This window comes from Hyperoodon ampullatus, assembly GCF_949752795.1.
Source record: "Hyperoodon ampullatus genome assembly, chromosome: 15".
Taxonomy (NCBI): Eukaryota; Metazoa; Chordata; class Mammalia; order Artiodactyla; family Ziphiidae; genus Hyperoodon; species Hyperoodon ampullatus.
The window spans coordinates 10,282,223-10,300,192 of NC_136928.1; the positions used below are offsets into that span (position 1 = coordinate 10,282,223).

General features: G+C 42.4%; 2 protein-coding genes across 2 annotated transcripts in view; one reads left to right on the top strand and one right to left on the bottom strand.

Annotated features, from left to right (window-relative positions):
- POLR1A (RNA polymerase I subunit A) overlaps positions 1 to 4,114 on the bottom strand; it is a gene marked incomplete at its 5' end in the record, with an annotated part of 76,757 nt that extends 72,643 nt beyond the window's left edge. The window contains one exon of the mRNA XM_079721373.1: positions 4,038 to 4,114. Within this exon, the coding sequence (XP_079577499.1) occupies positions 4,038 to 4,114 (77 nt within the window). The remainder of the gene's footprint in view (positions 1 to 4,037) is intronic.
- Positions 4,115 to 4,582: 468 nt separating this feature from the next.
- PTCD3 (pentatricopeptide repeat domain 3) overlaps positions 4,583 to 17,970 on the top strand; it is a gene marked incomplete at its 5' end in the record, with an annotated part of 30,029 nt that continues 16,641 nt past the window's right edge. The window contains 7 exons of the mRNA XM_079721482.1: positions 4,583 to 4,686; positions 6,484 to 6,536; positions 6,646 to 6,682; positions 10,650 to 10,695; positions 15,427 to 15,495; positions 15,991 to 16,095; positions 17,660 to 17,783. Of these exons, the coding sequence (XP_079577608.1) occupies positions 4,583 to 4,686; positions 6,484 to 6,536; positions 6,646 to 6,682; positions 10,650 to 10,695; positions 15,427 to 15,495; positions 15,991 to 16,095; positions 17,660 to 17,783 (538 nt within the window). The remainder of the gene's footprint in view (positions 4,687 to 6,483; positions 6,537 to 6,645; positions 6,683 to 10,649; positions 10,696 to 15,426; positions 15,496 to 15,990; positions 16,096 to 17,659; positions 17,784 to 17,970) is intronic.

Below are 17,970 nucleotides of genomic sequence, written 5' to 3' on the forward strand. Positions count from 1 at the left end.
TGGCTCACGGGCCCAGCCGCTCCGCGGCATGTGGGATCCTCCCAGACCAGGGTACGAACCCGTGTCCCCTGCATCGGCAGGCGGACTCCCAACCACTGCGCCACCAGGGAAGCCCAACAGGCGGATTCTTAACCACTGCGCCACCAGGGAAGTCCTGTACACAAGTTTCTGTGTGAATATATTTTTTTCATTTCTCATGGATATATACCTAGGAATCAAAGTGCTGAGTCATATGGTAACTCTATGCTTAACTTTTTGAGGAACTGCCAGACTGTTTTCCAAAGCGGCTGCACCATTTTACAGTCCCACCAGCAATACACCAAGACTCTAACTTCTCCACATTTTTGCCGACACATTTTATGATCTGACTTTTTGATTCTAGCCATCCTAGTGGGTGTGACATAGTATCTCACTGTGGTTTTGATAACTAATGAGGTTGAGCACATCTTTGTGTACCTATTGGCCATCTATATATCCTCTTTGGAGAAATGTCTATTCAAATCCTTTACCTGTTTTGTAATTGGGTCGTTTGCTGTTTTATTATTGAGTTGTAACAGTGCTTTGTATATGCAGTATACAAGTCCTTTGGCAGATACATGATTTGCAGATATTTCTTCCAACGCATCTTTTCACTTTCTTGATGATATTGTTTGCATAATTTAAAATTTTTTAATGAGTTAAACTCACTGCTGCTTTCTTCCACTACCTTTGGGCTAAGTCTTTCTCCTTCGAAGTTGGATAAATATTCATCTACATTTCCTTCTCATTCATTTTACACTAAGCTCTAAAACTTAACTGGGGGCTTCCCTGGTGGTGCAGTGGTTGAGAGTCCGCCTGCCGATGCAGGGGACACGGGTTCGTGCCCCGGTCCGGGAAGATCCCACATGCCGCCGAGTGGCTGGGCCCCTGAGCCATGGCCGCTGAGCCTGCGCGTCTGGAGCCTGTGCTCCGCAACGGGAGAGGCCACAGCAGTGAGAGGTCCGTGTACCGCAAAAAAAAAAAAAAACTTAATTGGAATTATAAACAAGGAAAACATTTATTGCATAAGGCAAACACAAATTAATTAGGTCTGGGTGCAAAGACTTGTACCACTAGATCCTCTTTCTATCATGTTCTGTAAGTTGGTACTTCACTTCCTTTGCCTGGAGCCTACAGTGATGGAAAAAGAGTAGGCAGGTGGGGCCAGCACACACCTGTGTCAACTGGCAGAAGAACTGTGTCCTGTGCTTGTCAAGGCAACACAAATAGCTCACATCCAAAACTGAATGTATTTTTTTTCTTTTTTTTGTCTTCATCCTAAGTCTTTCTATATGGTAAGGAGCAAAGTTCCTTTCTCTAGCTGGGGAGGAGGAGAAAACCCCTCTAATCATTGCAGGAATGGGATGCAATGGGAAGAGCAATCAGCAAGGATTCCACTGGAGAGAAAAGAGTTTAAGACTAGCAAACGTGGGTTTGAGGACGACCGTTGCTGCCTCCTAGAGAGTCATTTTATTCTCTGGACAGGAATGTCCTCTCCTGTAACTGCAGACACCAACACAAATGGTTGCACTAAGGACTGGTAGTACCAAGCGCTGAACAGATAGCTCCCCCATCCACCCGTGAGTGCACTTAACAAATATCTACTGAGTGCTTATTATGTGCCAGACACACCTTTAGATGCTGGGAAAACAGATAAGAATCCCTGTGCTCATGGGCCTTACATCCTATTGAAGGCAGGCAGACAAAAGCCAAGATAAATAAGCACACAGTCTACTGGATGGCAGAACATTCTATGAAGAAAAGTAAAGCAGAAAGGGGGAAGGACAACAGAGTGGACCAGTGGCTGGGGGAACCCATATTGAGAAGGTTATACTGAACAAAAGCCTGAAGGAGATGAGGGAGTGAGCCATGCGGTCACCTTTACAGGGGAAGAAGCAGGGAGTGCAAAGGCCCTGAGGTGGATGTGTGACTATGGTGCTCCGGGAACAGCAAAGGAGGCCAGGGTGAGTACAGAGGTAAGTTCAGAGAAGTAGCAGGGGCCAGAATGACCTTTCCAAGGCATTTTAAGGACTTGGCTTTTACTCCAAGTGACCTAGGAAGCTATTAGAACTTAACACAATAAAAGGTAGCATAATGATTGATATTTGTCAACCCCAGACTCAAATAGGTCTACAATGCTAGTAATGGGTATAAATTTGCTTATGCAGTTCCCTGTCTAAAAACTCCGCAATTAACTTGTAAAAATTCAATTCTTTTGCTTTTGGATGAAATAGTATGTATGGCTAGTGATGATATAATTGAAATTTCTGGGCCAGCATACCGTTGTAGCTCAGTTTATTCATCCAGTCATTCGACCAGAGGTGAGGATAAAAGAAAGGAATGAGGAAGCTCAAGGCTAGTGGAGAGAGGCGGAAATATAAACAAGCAAAAAAAAAGGAACTGAGGCACCATAATAGACAGCTGTACTAGGTGTGGAAAGACCTCAGAAAATGAGGGAGGTTGAGCTGAGCCTTAAGAGGGGGAGAGATGCTCTCCAGGTGTCTGCTGGGGGTTGGGGGCAAGAGCAGAGAAGCAGATCCCTCTGGCAGAGAGGACAGTGCATGCAGAGGAAATAGCTTGAGGTAAGGCCCAGACGTTGAAACCTGATGGCACTTTCTGGAATGTGCAAGTGGTTTAGTAGGGCTGGCGAAGGGATGATGCTTTAGCAAAAATCAGCACTGGCCTGATCATGGGTAAACTTATAGGCTAAGCTACGAAAGTATCATTTACCTGAGGGAAATGGAAAGCCTCCGGAGGGTTTTAAGTGTGAGTAGAATGATCACATCTGCACTTTGGAAGAATAATTTTAACAGTAATGTAGAGCATGCACTGGACTGGTGTAAGGGCGGGGGAGGCGGAAGAAAAAGACAATTCAAACAAGAGATAAGGGTCTGATCTAAGATAGTAACAGTAGTGTTGAAAAGGAGGTTATAGAACGAATAGACAAGTAGGTGACTCACAGTAAGAGCCCAATAAGTAAATGAGATGTCAGGAGAAATAGGTCTAGAATATTTGTCTTGTCACAAAATATTGACCATTTTGCACTAGACTAGGTACACCATTTTGGAGGGGCAAGTTCCCTCTCCTTTAGGGGAAGTAGTTGTTGAGTTTTTGGTATAGGAGTTTAAGAACTCGGTGTGAAATTCAAATAGAGATGTCCAAAAAACAGCTGAAAAAAATGAGTCTGAAAAATCAGGAAATAAAAATTGGTCTGGAGATTTAAATTTGAGAGTATCACTCATCATAGTGGTGAAATTGTCTAGGGAGGACATTTAGGACAAGAAAAGCAGCATGTATGACCAGAATAGAATCTCAAGGAACGGCAAAATTTAAGTAAAAGAGGAATCAGCTAAGGAGCCTGGGACGAATTCGAATATAAACCACGAATGCAAGGACCTTGCTCACCAATGTGTCACGAATGCTTAGCTTAGTGCCTGGCAAAAACTGGATGATGGATAAATGTTTGTGGGTTGATAAAGGGAAAAAAGAAGTAGTACTTGTCACAGAAATAAAAGAACCTGAAAACAATAAATAAGGTGCTGGAAAAGAGAAAGACTGTCAAATGCTACGGTGATCAAAATGAAGACTGAAGATGGCCCCTTTGATTTAGTAATTAGGCAGAGAATATAAGCGGTCCTAGCAGGGAGAAGTTGTCGCATGAATTGAGTCTCGAACGATCATCATTTTATAGACAAGAGGAGACGAACCACGAGCTTAATAAACCACATCAGAGACATTATAGTAACTACACAAACGCAGGCTAATTAACGAGGAGACTGGCGGATGATAACGCTGCAATCTGGGTACCCCCACCTTCCCAAGGGCAAACTCTTCCCCAGCCCCACTGGGTTCTAGGCAGTGCTCACTAGCCCAGGACGTTCCCGGAACTACGGGTCCCAGCAGGCCATGCGCCAGACAGCCATGGACTCTGAGGAGAAACTGGGCGCCAGACCTTCTGGGAACGGTAGTTTGTGGCCCCCATCCCAAGAAGCTCTGCACGCTTCCCACCAACTCCTTACTTGAGCTCTTCGGCCGAATACATCCCGAAGGAAATGCCCTGCAGCCGCCGCCAGGGCATGTTCTTTGAGCCCAACATCCTCCAGGTCAGTTCCGAGCTCTGACACCCAGAGAGAAATTCCAGTCACCACGGGTATATCTTTAACGCTGCCTCCGGCCCGCAGCCACCATGTGATTTATACTGCGCTTGCGCACGCGAGAAAGGCTCGCGGGAAGATTTACGTGGACGATAACATTTCCGATCTAGGGGGGGAAGGAAATAATTTCAAGACTCTCACTCGCATTTTATTTTGAAAATAATAGAATACATATAAGACATTAAAATAATATTTTAGGAACTATCTTTGAGGCAAATTAGGTGTACTGAGCCTTTAACTTCCGAAGCAAAATCTTTCAAACCATGGGACTGTAACCTCCTATGTTTTGATTGCTTTCGTCTTGTTCCGTCTCAGCCAATAGCCGAGCTATTCCACGCCCACCCCCCCCCCCAACCCCGCCTTAAGGTGGAGGGCATGCTTTCCCCGCATGCTCTGCGAGGACGCCAAAAATGGCGGCCGTGTATTCGGCACGCTGGCTGAGGGTCCGCCGCGGGCTTTGCCTGCCGCTGACGGGTCGGCGGGCAGGTCTCTGCGGACGGGCCCCCAGTAGCAGGTAAGAGAAGCTTGGAGAATCCATGAGAGAGACCCCAGGATCACCTGGGCCATTTGTATCCCCTTTATCCCCGGAGAGCTAGGGAACTAGGTACGGTGGAGTGGAAGGCGCGTGCGTGCGCTCGCAGCTGCGTGCCCCGGAAAGCTAGCACGCGGAGTCCGCGTACTTGTAGAAGGGCTCCAAACGCGCTGGTTAGGGGGAGATTTATTGCTGGGGCTCGCCTATCCCGGGGTTAGAACTCTTGGCGAGATTTAGGATCCTGCTGTTGTGGATCTTGCATTCTAGTAAGTGCGGCTATTGGCAACCCCTCCCCAAGTTTTAAAAGAAAGAAAAATTGTATCTGCTTTTACCCGTTTTCACCCACCGGGAGGAAGGGGGGAAATCAGGTTTTCCCAAATTAAAGGCAGTTTACGAGTTCCACTGTATGCTGGATGTTGTGGGGATGTTTGGCCAGAGAAATTGTCCAGGGGTTCATAAAAACAGGAAAGTCTAAAAGATCTGAACACAATCTGAATAGGATTGCTGTGATTGTTAAAACTTGGCGCATGTATCATTTGTGTAGTTTTTTTCACTAGGTACAAACTGGCGTTGTGGAAGTATGAGAGGCAGGAATTTGTTGTGAAAATTTGGGAATAACCTAATTTTGGATTCGATGTTTGCCATTTCCTTTGTGAAGTGATAGTAGACAAATTCCCTTATGTGTAAACTGGAGCTAGTAGTAGCCATCAGAAAATTGTGAGTAATAAATGAGGTGTGTAATTTACAATATACATCTTATATGTAACATCTTCCCTCCTCAATCCTCACAAAAGAGAAGACGCTCCACCTGGTACTGCAGAAGCCTAAATGCTGCTGTTCAATCCCAGTCCTTTTCCCGGTGGTGCCCAGTGTTGTTGTTTTTCTATCCATTTCCTTTGATTTGGCAGCAGCATCTCTCCCTCAGCCTTCACCCACAAGACAAGAGTGGTGTATGTGACATACATGTCACGAGAAACAGCATGATTTGATCTGACGTTGATCCCTAGCAGAGAGGTATTGTTTTAAGATGATGCCCGAGACCAGATACTAGTAGAGGAATTAATTCTTCATTTAATCACATCTTGACAATTTTCTGAATGGTACCAATGCTATTTAGGAAGGAAATACTTAACAAGGTAGAGTACATTATCTGCGTGGTATATTGACTCTATTATTTAGCATGATCAGAACGTTTTAAAACTTATTCATGGGTCAGTGATTCTATATTTTGGGTTAAAAAAATAATATAAATTGTTCCAAGTTTAAATTAGGAAACATACATTTGGTACATTCCTGATTGTTGAAGGAAGTGGAATGAAAAGCTGTGGTGATTTTAGTTTCATAATTTGTCAAAATTGCTTTAAGTGGGATAATTTTTTATTGTCATCATGGCATCATCCATGTAAAATCAGGAGCTCATTACATCATCCCTTTTAGCCTCAGTGTTTTGGGTTCTCAAAGGTGAAAGTTCCTTGTATTTCAGTTAAGCTGCTCAAATATTCAAGTGCCACTGAATTTTTCCTTTTTTCCCTGATTTTATTTAATGAGATGGCCTGATTTAAAAAATTTTTGGCAATGTGATGTCTGTATCTGGTACGTATTTTGTAATCATTTTGAACTTGCCATTGAGACCATGTCTTCTCAGCATACGTTGACATGAATTATCCAGTTGGTTTGATCCGTGATAATTGGAAAATTTTGGCTGAGTTGCACATAAGTGGAGGTGAGGTGGGAAGTTCATTAATGAGTATTAGCTTTAGGGCTTTTATTTTTTTGTAGATGTTATTCTGGAAGTGCAGCCGTCCCAGAGGTTGAAGGAGCTGGTGCAACAGGTATATAAAAACATATTGAAATAACTCCATTTTTATATTAATGCGTTATACTTCTTTATAGTAGTAGTATTGGGAAACTGATTCACTTTGTTATGTTTTTCACATTAAGGGACTGAAGAAGTGGTCATTCCAAAAAAGAAAACTTGGTGAGTATTCCATCAGTGTTCATTCAGCAAGTGGTTAAGTGCTTATTACGAGCAAAACATTGTTAGGTAAGATGCTAGTGATGGGACTAGCAATGGGAGAGCATCCTTGGGGAGGGAAGCATGGAGGAGAGAAAAGCTTAGGGCTCTGCAAGAACATAGAAGAGGAAGGTAGAGAGTAGTGAGGGAATGTGGAATGAGATTTACTTAAGAGTTAAAAGACCTTCTGAACTAAATTTGGGTTAGTGTTTACATAGTGATGGTCAATTATGAGCATCATTATTAGAGTAATTCTTTTTTATAAAGGAAGTTTTCACATTGTTGGGAGATTTAAAAAAATATTATCTTTATGGTCTTTACTGAGGTAAGATAAAACAAATGGTGCACACTGCAAAATTTAGCTTTTTTAACTCACTTGGTAGATCCTTGAACAAATTGCCTTATATAGTAAACATTTGTTGAATATATAAGAACTAAAACTTACAAAAGTTTGTATAGTAATGATATTATTGAATGCATTTAAAGGTCCTTCAAAAAGCCAGGTGTTTTTTTGAGTATGACCTGAAGATTCAGGCTCATTTAAAAAAAAAAAAAACTTTCTTAAATTACTAAAGTAATTAATGGTTATTGCCATTAATTAGTAAGGTAACTAATGATTATTGTTCAGGGGGATAGATTGAACATGCAGAAAGGAAATAGAATTACCAACAATCACTGTACTCAGAGGCAAGTTACCTAATCTGTCTGCACCATAGTAGAATGTGGGTAATACAGTGCCTGCCTCAGGATTAAATGAGCATTTGAACAGTTCCTGCCACATAATCAGATCTCAATAGGTGATACCTATTAAAGTTCTGGGATATAACATTTGAAGTTGTACGTATGCATTTAGTTTAGCAGAATTGATTTGTTAGATGTACCATTCTGTACTCTTTTAAATTTTGAAGGATTACATAGTATTTTATTATATGGTTATATTCAGGGTCATTTTTGTCTTCCCTGGACTGAGAATCAGAACCAAGATAAGAGTAGGAATATACATATCGTGAATGAGGCATTTCTTGAATGACATTCCAGTCCAGTGCACTTTACCAACTCATTGTGCCTCTATCCCTGACAAAGGTACCACAGAGAATACAAGAGAGGGAGTGTATTGAGGGTGTGTTCAGATGGACTACAGTCTAGTTGAGTTGTGTGCATATTTTATACTTTATATCTTACACCCACTTTACATGTGTACATAACTGTTTGCACATGACTAGGGGCTACACGGGATATGATGGAATGAAGAGTGGTTGTATTGCAGTAATCAAGGTGAGTTTTATTGAAAACACAGTTTAGCTGTACCGTAAAATGGGTCAGATGATTTTATTGGCATCAGAATCACCAGGGAATTTTGTTTAAAATACATATTCCTGCAGGTAATTCTTATAAACCCTAAAGTATAAGCCCCACAGATACAGAAACAGTAAGGTAGGGTGGGACATGATCATGATCTGTCTGGTGGTAGTAGGAGACCATGCAGGCAGGCCTGTGAAAAATGCTCTATTAGAATAGGAGAAATAAGGTAGTTGATAGAGAGCACACTGAGGCCTATTTATTTACAGTCCATGAGGTAAGAATGGTTTTTACATTTTTTTTTTTTTTTTTTTTGGCGGTACGCGGGCCTCTCACCGTTGTGGTCTCTCCCGTTGCGGAGCACAGGCTCCAGACGTGCAGGCTCAGCAGCCATGGCTTATGGGCCCAGCCGCTCCGCAGCATGCGGGATCTTCCCGGACCGGGGCACGAACCTGTGTCCCCTGCATTGGCAGGCAGACTCTCAATCACTGCGCCACCAGGGAAGCCCTACATTTTTTATAGTTGAAAGAAGAAGACTGTTTCATGACACATGAAAATTATGTGAAATTCAGATTTCAGTGTCAGTTAATTTTTTTTTGGAACACAGCCTCACTCATTTGTTAACTTACTGTGCCTACTTTTATGCTCCAAAGGCAGAGCTGGGTAGTTGCAACAGTCCTCACAGCCCATAAAGCCGAAAATACTTACTGTCTGTCCCTTTACAGACAAAGCGATTGAGCCTCTGCTTTCCAGGCTCAGGAATTTGTGCTTTTAGACCTAGAAGAAGCCATAAAGACTACAAATTCCTGTTGCCTTATTTGAGAGATGAAGCATCTTTTAAGGCTGTCAAGATGCTTTTAAGGTATCTTTCCCAGATCACAGATGCCGTAGAAGACTAACAAATTGTAGAGAGTCACTGTGAGTTTTCATATAGGAATGTGACAGGATAGAGTATTCTGAGCACGCTAATCTGGGTGGCACAGTTACTGTAGAGAGGGCAGGGAGCCCAATTATGATCAGTGCATAGGTAACTGGGCTCATTAAAGGAATGGATGTTAAAACTTACCAGATTGGCCAGAAGAGGATGTGGAGAAATGGATGCTCAGATACATTAGTTGCTTGGGCAGTCAGTTGGAACAACACTTGGAAGGGAAAGTTGGCGGAACCACGACCTAAAATGTGCACACCTTATTGGTTAGCCATTCTGGAGGAACCCCTGCAAATACGCCCAGAGAGGCATGGATGACAATGTTCTTTACAACTTCGGAATAATAACAAGCTGAAGTAGCCCAAATGCCCATGTTTAAGGGGATAATAAAAAGCAGTTATCATACCATATAACATTTAAGGAATTAATTCGATTTACACATCGTAACATGGATAATACAGTCAAACTTATGGAAGCACGTATCCAGAATGACAGTATATGTTTTCGATTTAGTTTTACGGTGGTATGTGTGTAAAAGTACCCTGTAAAGTTCTGGAAGTATAAACACCAAACTTACAGTAGAGGAGGAGGGAGTCACAAAATGACACCAGATATAATAGTCTAGTTTTTTGTTTTTTTTAAGTATAATGTATTCATTGAGGTTATTTTTAGTGAGTGACCTGAATGTTCATAATTTTTTCACTTACATTTGTTCAGTATGTTGTAAAGATGTACTCACTTGATACGACTTAAATATGCTAACGTAGGATTTAGTTAGGGAACACTGAGAGATGAAAGGATATCTTTCTCTTGCTGAAATTACGTAAGTGTGATTTTTAGAAAATCCAGTAGATGTTGTGTATGTCAGGGAATTAGTCTTGACATAGTATAAAATTTCCTGTGTGTTTTCTTTTTTTTCAAATGACTTAAATTATGAGTGTATGTTTTAAACTTTATTTAGAAAAATATATTTGGTTTATTAAGTTTATTCTTATTTCCCTTTTTGAAATGAAACACATAAAATCTAACACAAGTAAAAATACATTTGAAACCAAATTATTTTGTTTGTCAATTATTCCAGTGAAACCTCCTCTTTTCAGTAGTTAGTGAATGTCTCTACCCATAGTCACAGTGGGTGGCTGGCCTGAACTTCTTATAAAGGTTATATAGTTGAGAGGTTCTAAACTCGAGTCATCTGGGAATTCAGTAAGAATCATCTGGGAATTCAGTAAGAATGTGACAGTTCTCCATAGACCCTGGGGGTCCTGATTAAAAAGTCCAGAGTGCGGCTTGTGATTTATTCTCATATGTAGCTGAATTAAGAGCCACCAGTTTGGATAATAAAGGCAGGAATATTACAGAAAGCTACAGTAAGAATGCATAGGAAAATGGGTAGGAGGAGATAAGATCCAGGTTAGACAGTTTTATGAGATGAGGGTGAAAATTGCTAGCCCTGGGTGATGGTTATAGGGACCAGGCCAGAGAGTGTAGCATGGAACGTGTACTAACCACCTTTGGGCAAGAGAACTAAACAGTTTTCTCATTTTCTAACTTATTATTCTAGTGATCTTGAGAGATCAGAACTGGCTTTACTTGCGACCTGAACTTTGTTGTTGGCCAGTCCATTCTGAGAGTAGGATCACTTGTTCGCTTTGTGAGTGTGAAAAGCCCTCATGAGGGTTAACTTGTGATTCTCATTCTTAGGGATAAAGTGGCTGTTCTTCAGGCGCTTGCATCCACGGTACACAGGGTAAGTAGGAATTTTAGGTTTTTGTATCTGACTCAGCTAATAATAAATGTAATGTTCATATCTCTGCATGATTCACCATTAAACTGTTGTAGATCTAGAGAGTTTCTTAGAAATATCTAGTTCAGTCCCTTCATGTGACAAATGAGAAAACTAAAGCTTTTAAAGTGATTGGCCCAGGGCTCCTTAGGATATTAAAACCCTGACTTAGTACCATGTCTTTTTTCTCCAAATTCAGTGTTTTTATACTAGGCCAGTGATTTTTAAACTTAACCTCCTGAAGAGCTTGTTGAAATGCATGTTCCTGGGGAACGGTTTGGCTGTGATACTCTAATGCAAGTGATCTGTAGACCAACTTGGAGAACAGTGTACCCACCATGCTGGAAGTAATTCAGTGATTAAGAATCTGGGTCCTGCAGCCAAATGTTTTGTTTCATCTTTATCACAAAGTTACCTTTTCTCTTGATGCTTCTGTTTCCTTATCTATAAAATGGGGATTTAATTATAGCACCAAACCTTGAGGTTTGGGTGAGATAAATAAGTTAGTACACGTGAAAGGGTTTAGGACAGTGCCTCACACAAAGGACATGCTCGGTAAGTGCTAGCTATTCCATTATTGCTCTAGCTATCTTGGTGATTTATTTGTGAATAATTTGCTCTCTTGACAGTTCAAGAATAGGGTCTGTAGTCTTGATAGATAAACTGAAACCCTGGTAAATGCCTTAGAAATGGAACTTTCTGATTGATTGTATTTTTCATTAGCTGCAAACTGTACTTTCAATTTCAGCTGTGGGGGAAATGTCTAAAGTAATTAAGTCCTTTCTTTTTGCTGCAATGTCTGTGTGGGTTCTGACCCTCCCTGAGACCGTTATCACAGATTTCCAGAATTTTTCTTCTATTGTAGATGTGAAACTTATAGGCTGTCGGGCCAAATATGCACTGATATAACCTAGCAGTATCTGAGGACGGGTTTTAAAATACTGCATCTCCACACTAGCAAGACATTGAGATTTTCAGCTCACTTATCCATAAATAGGCACCTGAAATGTAAACTCGTGAAATAGGCCTCTGAGACTGTTATCAGTTTTTTTTACTGAGAATGGCCCAGGGCCCCTTCAAGTCAAAGAAGTTATAGAATTACGTGTGGAGTTGTCTGACTTGTCTGGGTTTGGGCACTTAAAATCCAAGGGGTAGTCATTCATTCATTCAGTAACCACACATTCTGCCCTTAACTGTGCTTACCAGGCACTGTGCTGGTTGTAGAATTAAGACAGAGTCCTTGCATAGTTTCTAGAGAGGGAGGCTGAAGGAGCACTGAGGAGAGGGTGCATAACGCAGACTGAGAAAGGACTTCCAGAAGACCGTTTCCCAGAAGAGCTGGTATCGGATCGATGCTTGGAGGATGAGAAGCCAGGATAGTGGGAAAGAGCATTCCTAGCAGGGGCAGCACCAGGAGCAGAGGCAGAGAGGCACAGAATGAGGAGGTTGTACGGGGGAAGCAGGACTTTGAAGGGTGGAGCAGTGAGAGGTGAGGCAAGGGCATGAGTGCTGTGCTGGGGCTTCTGATTTTTGTTCAAGTCCCCTGAAAGACTTTACGCAGTGGTGTGACATAATCAGTCAAATTTTAGAAAAGACAGCAATGTGGATACGGGAAACCTTTCCTCTCAAAAGTATAATAATGATCTTAACATGTCCAAAACCCAGCCCCTTTCTCTCTAAAACTCACACATTCTTTGCCATCTCATTAATGGCAGCTCCATGCTTCTAGTTGCTTCTCTTTTTCATGTGCTGCACTTCAGTAAATCCTGTTTCTTCCATCAAAATATTTGTGTACAGAGTCCCAAAGACCACACCCAGGTTCAGTGGTTTGCTAGGAGGATTCACAGGACTCAGCATATGGTCCTACAGCTATGTTTTATTACAGCGAAAGGACACAAAGCAAAATCAGTAAGAGAAGAAGGCACGTGGGGTAAAGTCCGGAGGAAACCAGGAGAAAGCTTCCAAGAGTGTTTTCCCAGTGGAGTCACAAAGGATACACTTATTTACTCCAGCAGAGTTGTGACAACACGTGGAAAAGTCTACCAGGAAAGCCCTTTAGAGACTCAGTGCCCAGAGTCTCTGCCTGGCACATACCAAAATTCCACGCTCCCAGAAGGAAAGCGGGAGTTCAGCATAAACCACATAGTACAGTTTAGACCAGTACTGGGAATGGTGGGGACCCTCCAGAATCCAAGTTCCCAGATGCCCACCAGGCCTTGTAAGCAGGCCTTTCTAAGAATAGCAATTTCAAGCCTGGTAACTTTTTTCCCTGCACAGCATCCAAATCCTGAGCCCTTGTCATCACCACGATCACCTTGGTCCTCCAGGCCACCGTCATCTCTTACCATCTTGGATTAGTTACAACGGTCTCTGTCTTCTTCACCTCCCCTGCCCGCTACAGACTGTTCTCAATTAAGCAGCCGCAGTGACCTGCTAAAATGTTGAGCCACGTCGCTCTTCTACTCGGAATTCATATGTCATCTCATTTATCATAAAATGGCTTCTCATTTGTCATAATTCACATAAGAGCTGAAGTCCATCCGAGGGCACCTGAGGCCCTACGTGTTCAGCCACCACCCCCACTGCCGCTCTGACCACATCTCCTACCACCTTCCATGCTGGCTCTGCTCTGCGTGGCCTCCTGGCTAATCCTCAGTTTCTTAGTAGGCCCGGGTCTGCCTCAGGGCATTAATGTCTGCTGTTTATTCTGCCTGGAGTATTTTTCCCTGAGATATCCACGTAATTTCCTCCTTCATCTCTTCAAGCCTTTTCATGGAGGCCTTCCTCAACCACACGATTTAAAATTGTATGTTTCGGGGACTTCCCTGGTGGCACAGTGGTTAAGAATCCACCTGCCAATACAGGGGACATGGGTTCGAGCCCTGGTCCGGGAAGATCCCACATGCCGCAGAGCAACTAAGCCTGTGCGCCACAACTACTGAGCCTGCGCTCTAGAGCCTGCAAGCCACAACTACTGAGCCTGTGTGCCACAACTGCTGAAGCCCATGCGCCTAGAGTCTGTGCTCCGCAGCAAGAAAAGCCACTGCAATGAGAAGCCCGTGCACCACAACAAAGAGTAGCCCCTGCTCGCCACAACTAGAGAAAGCCTGTGTGCAGCAATGAAGACCCAGCACAGCCAAAAATAAATAAATAAAATTTAAAAAAAGAATAAATAAATAAATGTATGGTTCTTTTCTCTGATCGTTCGTTCTCCCTCCCTTCCTTCCTTTCTTTCTCATAGCACTTATTGCCTTTAAAATTACTATATGTTTTATTTATTTTTGTTTTCTGGAGATTTTTTTCCCCACTCAATTGTGAGCTCTGTGGGGGATAAGATTTTATTGTCTCCTTGGTAGCTAGAATAATGCCTGGCACGTACGAGGTGCTCAGTAAATATGGAATGAATGAATGTGGAAGGTACTGAACTAAGGCAGTGGCAGTGGGGACAAGGGACGGTGCAGTAGGCAGGGGACGTTAAGGAGCTCGAGTTGACCACACCTGGTGACACGTTAGTTGAATGGAGGTAGTAAGAGAGGATCTTCGGCTTGGATTGCAGAGAGCTCGGTACCATTCACTGAGATAGAGAAGACAGGAGGGAGAAGTAGCTCTGTCAGGGAGGTTCAGCTGGGGATAAATTTAGTGTGAGGCATCTGAGCTGCAGGGCCAGAGTAGAGAAGTTGTTTCTCAGAAACCATGAAGGGCTTGGAAATCATCAAGGGAGGAAAATGTAGGAAACAAATAGGAAGAGTAAGTCTAGTAAGGGAAGTCCAGCATGTCACAAAACTAGGGGCCCCAACCAAACAGGTATTTGATAAGGGTGGTGGACAGGACAGAGGCAAGCAACAGCTGGTGATCAGGGAGTAACAGTCCAGGGCAGCTGCCCTAGAACTGCTTCCTCTGGTTGCCGTGACACACCCACCACGTGTTGGGAGAGAGGTACAACCAGATGAAGGGAGCCTCAGATGAGTGTAAAGGGAATACAGCGTCAGGCGCCAGGAAGCGAGGGCCCCAAAGAGCACTGCCTCCGCGCCCTGGGTATGAGCATCCTTCCTGTGAGAGCCGCAGGGAGGCTCTCCCCTGGAGAATCCAGGTCAGTAAGACAAGGCATCAAGGGGACAGAAGAGATTCAGGATGCAAGTTGAGTTTTTCCTGTGGAACAAAGTTGCCAGAAGGCCCAGGGAAGGCTCCAAGGGATAGGAGAAGGCTAGAAGAAGTAATTGGAGGGCCGTTCTGAGTGAGCCTCTGGTGGTGCTGGAGAGTTCATTTTGCTCAGGGTTCTACCTAGAAGTATAGAACCTTGGGCAGCAGGACGTGGGAGAAGCTGCTGTTCCTGCCTCCTGAGAGGGCCCAGTAACTCCTGTCCTCCATGTGCAGGAAGCTGGTGCCCAGGCTGGTTTAATTCAGAAGCTCTTGACCTTGAGTTTAAAACAGAAATTGTCCCTGGTGATAGCCTTCAATTAAAAAGCAGTCATGGGGGTTTGAGCCATTGTTTGCTTTAAGTTGTGCCTAATTACAACCAACTCTACAGAGCCATGGGTACAGTGTAGGTATTAGTGTCTGCAAACATACGTATTTCTGCTTCTGTGATACATGTATAGTTAAAACTTACTTTGGAGAGTTTTTGGTCATCACCAAAACCCACAAGGTCCTCTTAATAAAAATGTAGCTAAAGAGACTTCTGTGTCTTCTCCACAGGATGCTACAGCTGCCCCTTATGCATTTCAAGATGATCCTTATCTCATACCAACATCCTCTGTGGAATCTGTGAGTATTTTTATGAAACTTTTCTAATATTACGTTTTATCTTGTTGGTTTGGGTACAAGAGTACATGTATAACTTAGCTTAGTTGTAAAAACTTTTGAAAAGTTTACAGATGCTGATAGATAAATTGGTAGATCTTCTGAATCTTTTACTACTTTTATCAAAAAGTTTTAGAGATTGGCTGTGGAGAGGGTATTTGGTTTGGGTTTTTTATACTTAGGGCTCTTTCCCACTATAGAGCAATCCACTCGGTTTAAGCACATTGCTTTTATATACCTCAAGCTGTATATAAGATGTGACCTGAAATTATGTCACACTCAGCAGAGATAGATAAGTAATAATTATGTAGTTTAACTTCTAATTGGGATTCTGTGTATCACTGTATTCTCTTTTTTTTTAGGGGGGCAAAATAATTTTTGCTGAGGGTGTGACTTTGATCTCTTGAGTTTAAATTACAGGTAATATCAACTTATATCTAAATCTTTTTCTTTATATAGCATTCATTTTTGTTGGCAAAGAAGTCCGGGGAGAATGCAGCAAAGTTTATTATTAATTCATATCCCAAATATTTTCAGAAAGACATAGCTGAACCTCATATACCGGTAAGGAGAGGTAATTGGAATTTTCAGATAATACCATGTAATTGTAACTTAAACTAAGTTTTCATGGCTAATATTTAAGTAGCCATTTGAATGCCTGCAGTATTTGGGTGAAAAGTCTTTTAATGTTTATGGTTATCTTTGCTTACAATACTAACCTTTATTATACTATATGTATTTGCTCTTCATTTTATTTTCCCCATTTGGCTTCTGTGACACTAGACTCTTAGATCTTTACCTCTGTGACTGTTCCTTTTTAGTTTCCCTCAGTAGCTTTTCTATCTACTCCTTAAGCCTTGGTGTCTTTTTCTTAGGGTTCCATGCTCAGTCACTTTCTCTTTTTTCTGTCCGGAATCTTCCTGCTTCAGTGACCCTTATACTCCATTTGGCATTCTTGTATATCTGGCCTAGGTATCTCTACTTTGAACTCCAGATTGTATTTCCAGCTACCTCTGTTCTGTAGTCATGAGGAGTGTGCAGGGCCTGCTGTGTGTTAGACATTGTGCTTAGCGTGTCATACAGTGGTGAGTGAAACATGGGCTCTGCCCTCCTGAGTTTATTAGTGGAAGTAGTAACTCAGACTCATTATGTCTAAACCTGCTCCCTCTCACATCTCCCTACTTTCCAAAGCACGCACACACACACACACACACACACACCCAGACACACCCTCTTGTGCTTCTCAAGCAGCGACTCTTGGGGACAAATTAGGTAGTCGGTGTGATTGTGTCCATAAAACTATCAGAATCCTGAACTAAGACAGTGGCAGCAGTGGAATGATCATTTGTTGGCCATCCTTTCCCGGTTAAGTTTCTGACTAACAGTTACTCTTCTGTGTTTAGCTCACTTCTGCTTAAGGCCGTCCATGGATCCCCTGCCCCCATGGCGGGCAGCATTCCCATACCTCTGAGACCTCTTACGTCATTTATCATTCACGCTGTATCATAATTATTTCCTTATTTGCTTTCTCTATTAGATTGTGAGCATCTTGAGGGTAGAGAATGACTTCCGTCTGTTTATCCCCAGTGTCTAGCTTAGTGCCTGGCATCAAGTCGTAGGCCTTCAATAAATATTTGGGTAAATTGGTGAGTGAGGTAAAATCAGCATACCTTGGTAGTACTAAACGTTTAGAGTAAAAGAAGTATCATGGATGAAAGGTTTCTGTCTTTGCAAACTCGGTGTCCTGTGGCACCTTTAACCAAGATTGGGAGGAAAGTAGGAAGGATGGTTTTAGCAAGGGATAAATAAGTTCACCTTGAAATTGGGAAGTTTGGTTGGAAATTAGATTCTTCAGATATGGATTAAATATTTATGTGTGGGTGCTTTTAAATTCTCCGCCCCAATCTAGGAGATCGCTAAGTAATCTTGTTTTGGAGACTGGAGAGGTTTTTTGAAATAAGTTATATTCCCTACGGAGGTATTCTTGTTAAAAAAAATACTGTCTGGTGCATGAAGCATGAACCGGAGCTGTGAGGTCTCATTTTGGTTGGCGATCAAAGTCTTGTCCTACTCAGCTACCTTTCATGTTGCCCTGTTCGCAATAACTTTAGCCATCTTGTTTTCCTAGTGTTTTATGCCTGAGTACTTTGAACCTCAGATTGAAGATATAAGTGAGGCTGCTCTGCAGGAACGAATCAAGCTCAGAAAAGTCAAAGATTCTGTGGACATGTTTGATCAGCTCTTGCAAGCAGGTGACTGAGTTCATTTGAAGCCTCTCTGGGAACATGGGCTTGGAAGTGGGCCACAGTGACGTATGTGATCCAGATAAGTTATGAGTATAAGTTACAAGTGCTGTGCTCCTTCCTCTGCTCAGTGGCTATGTTTGTGTTTTTTATAGTTTAATATGTCCTATTTCATGCTCTGCTTGAGCATCATTTT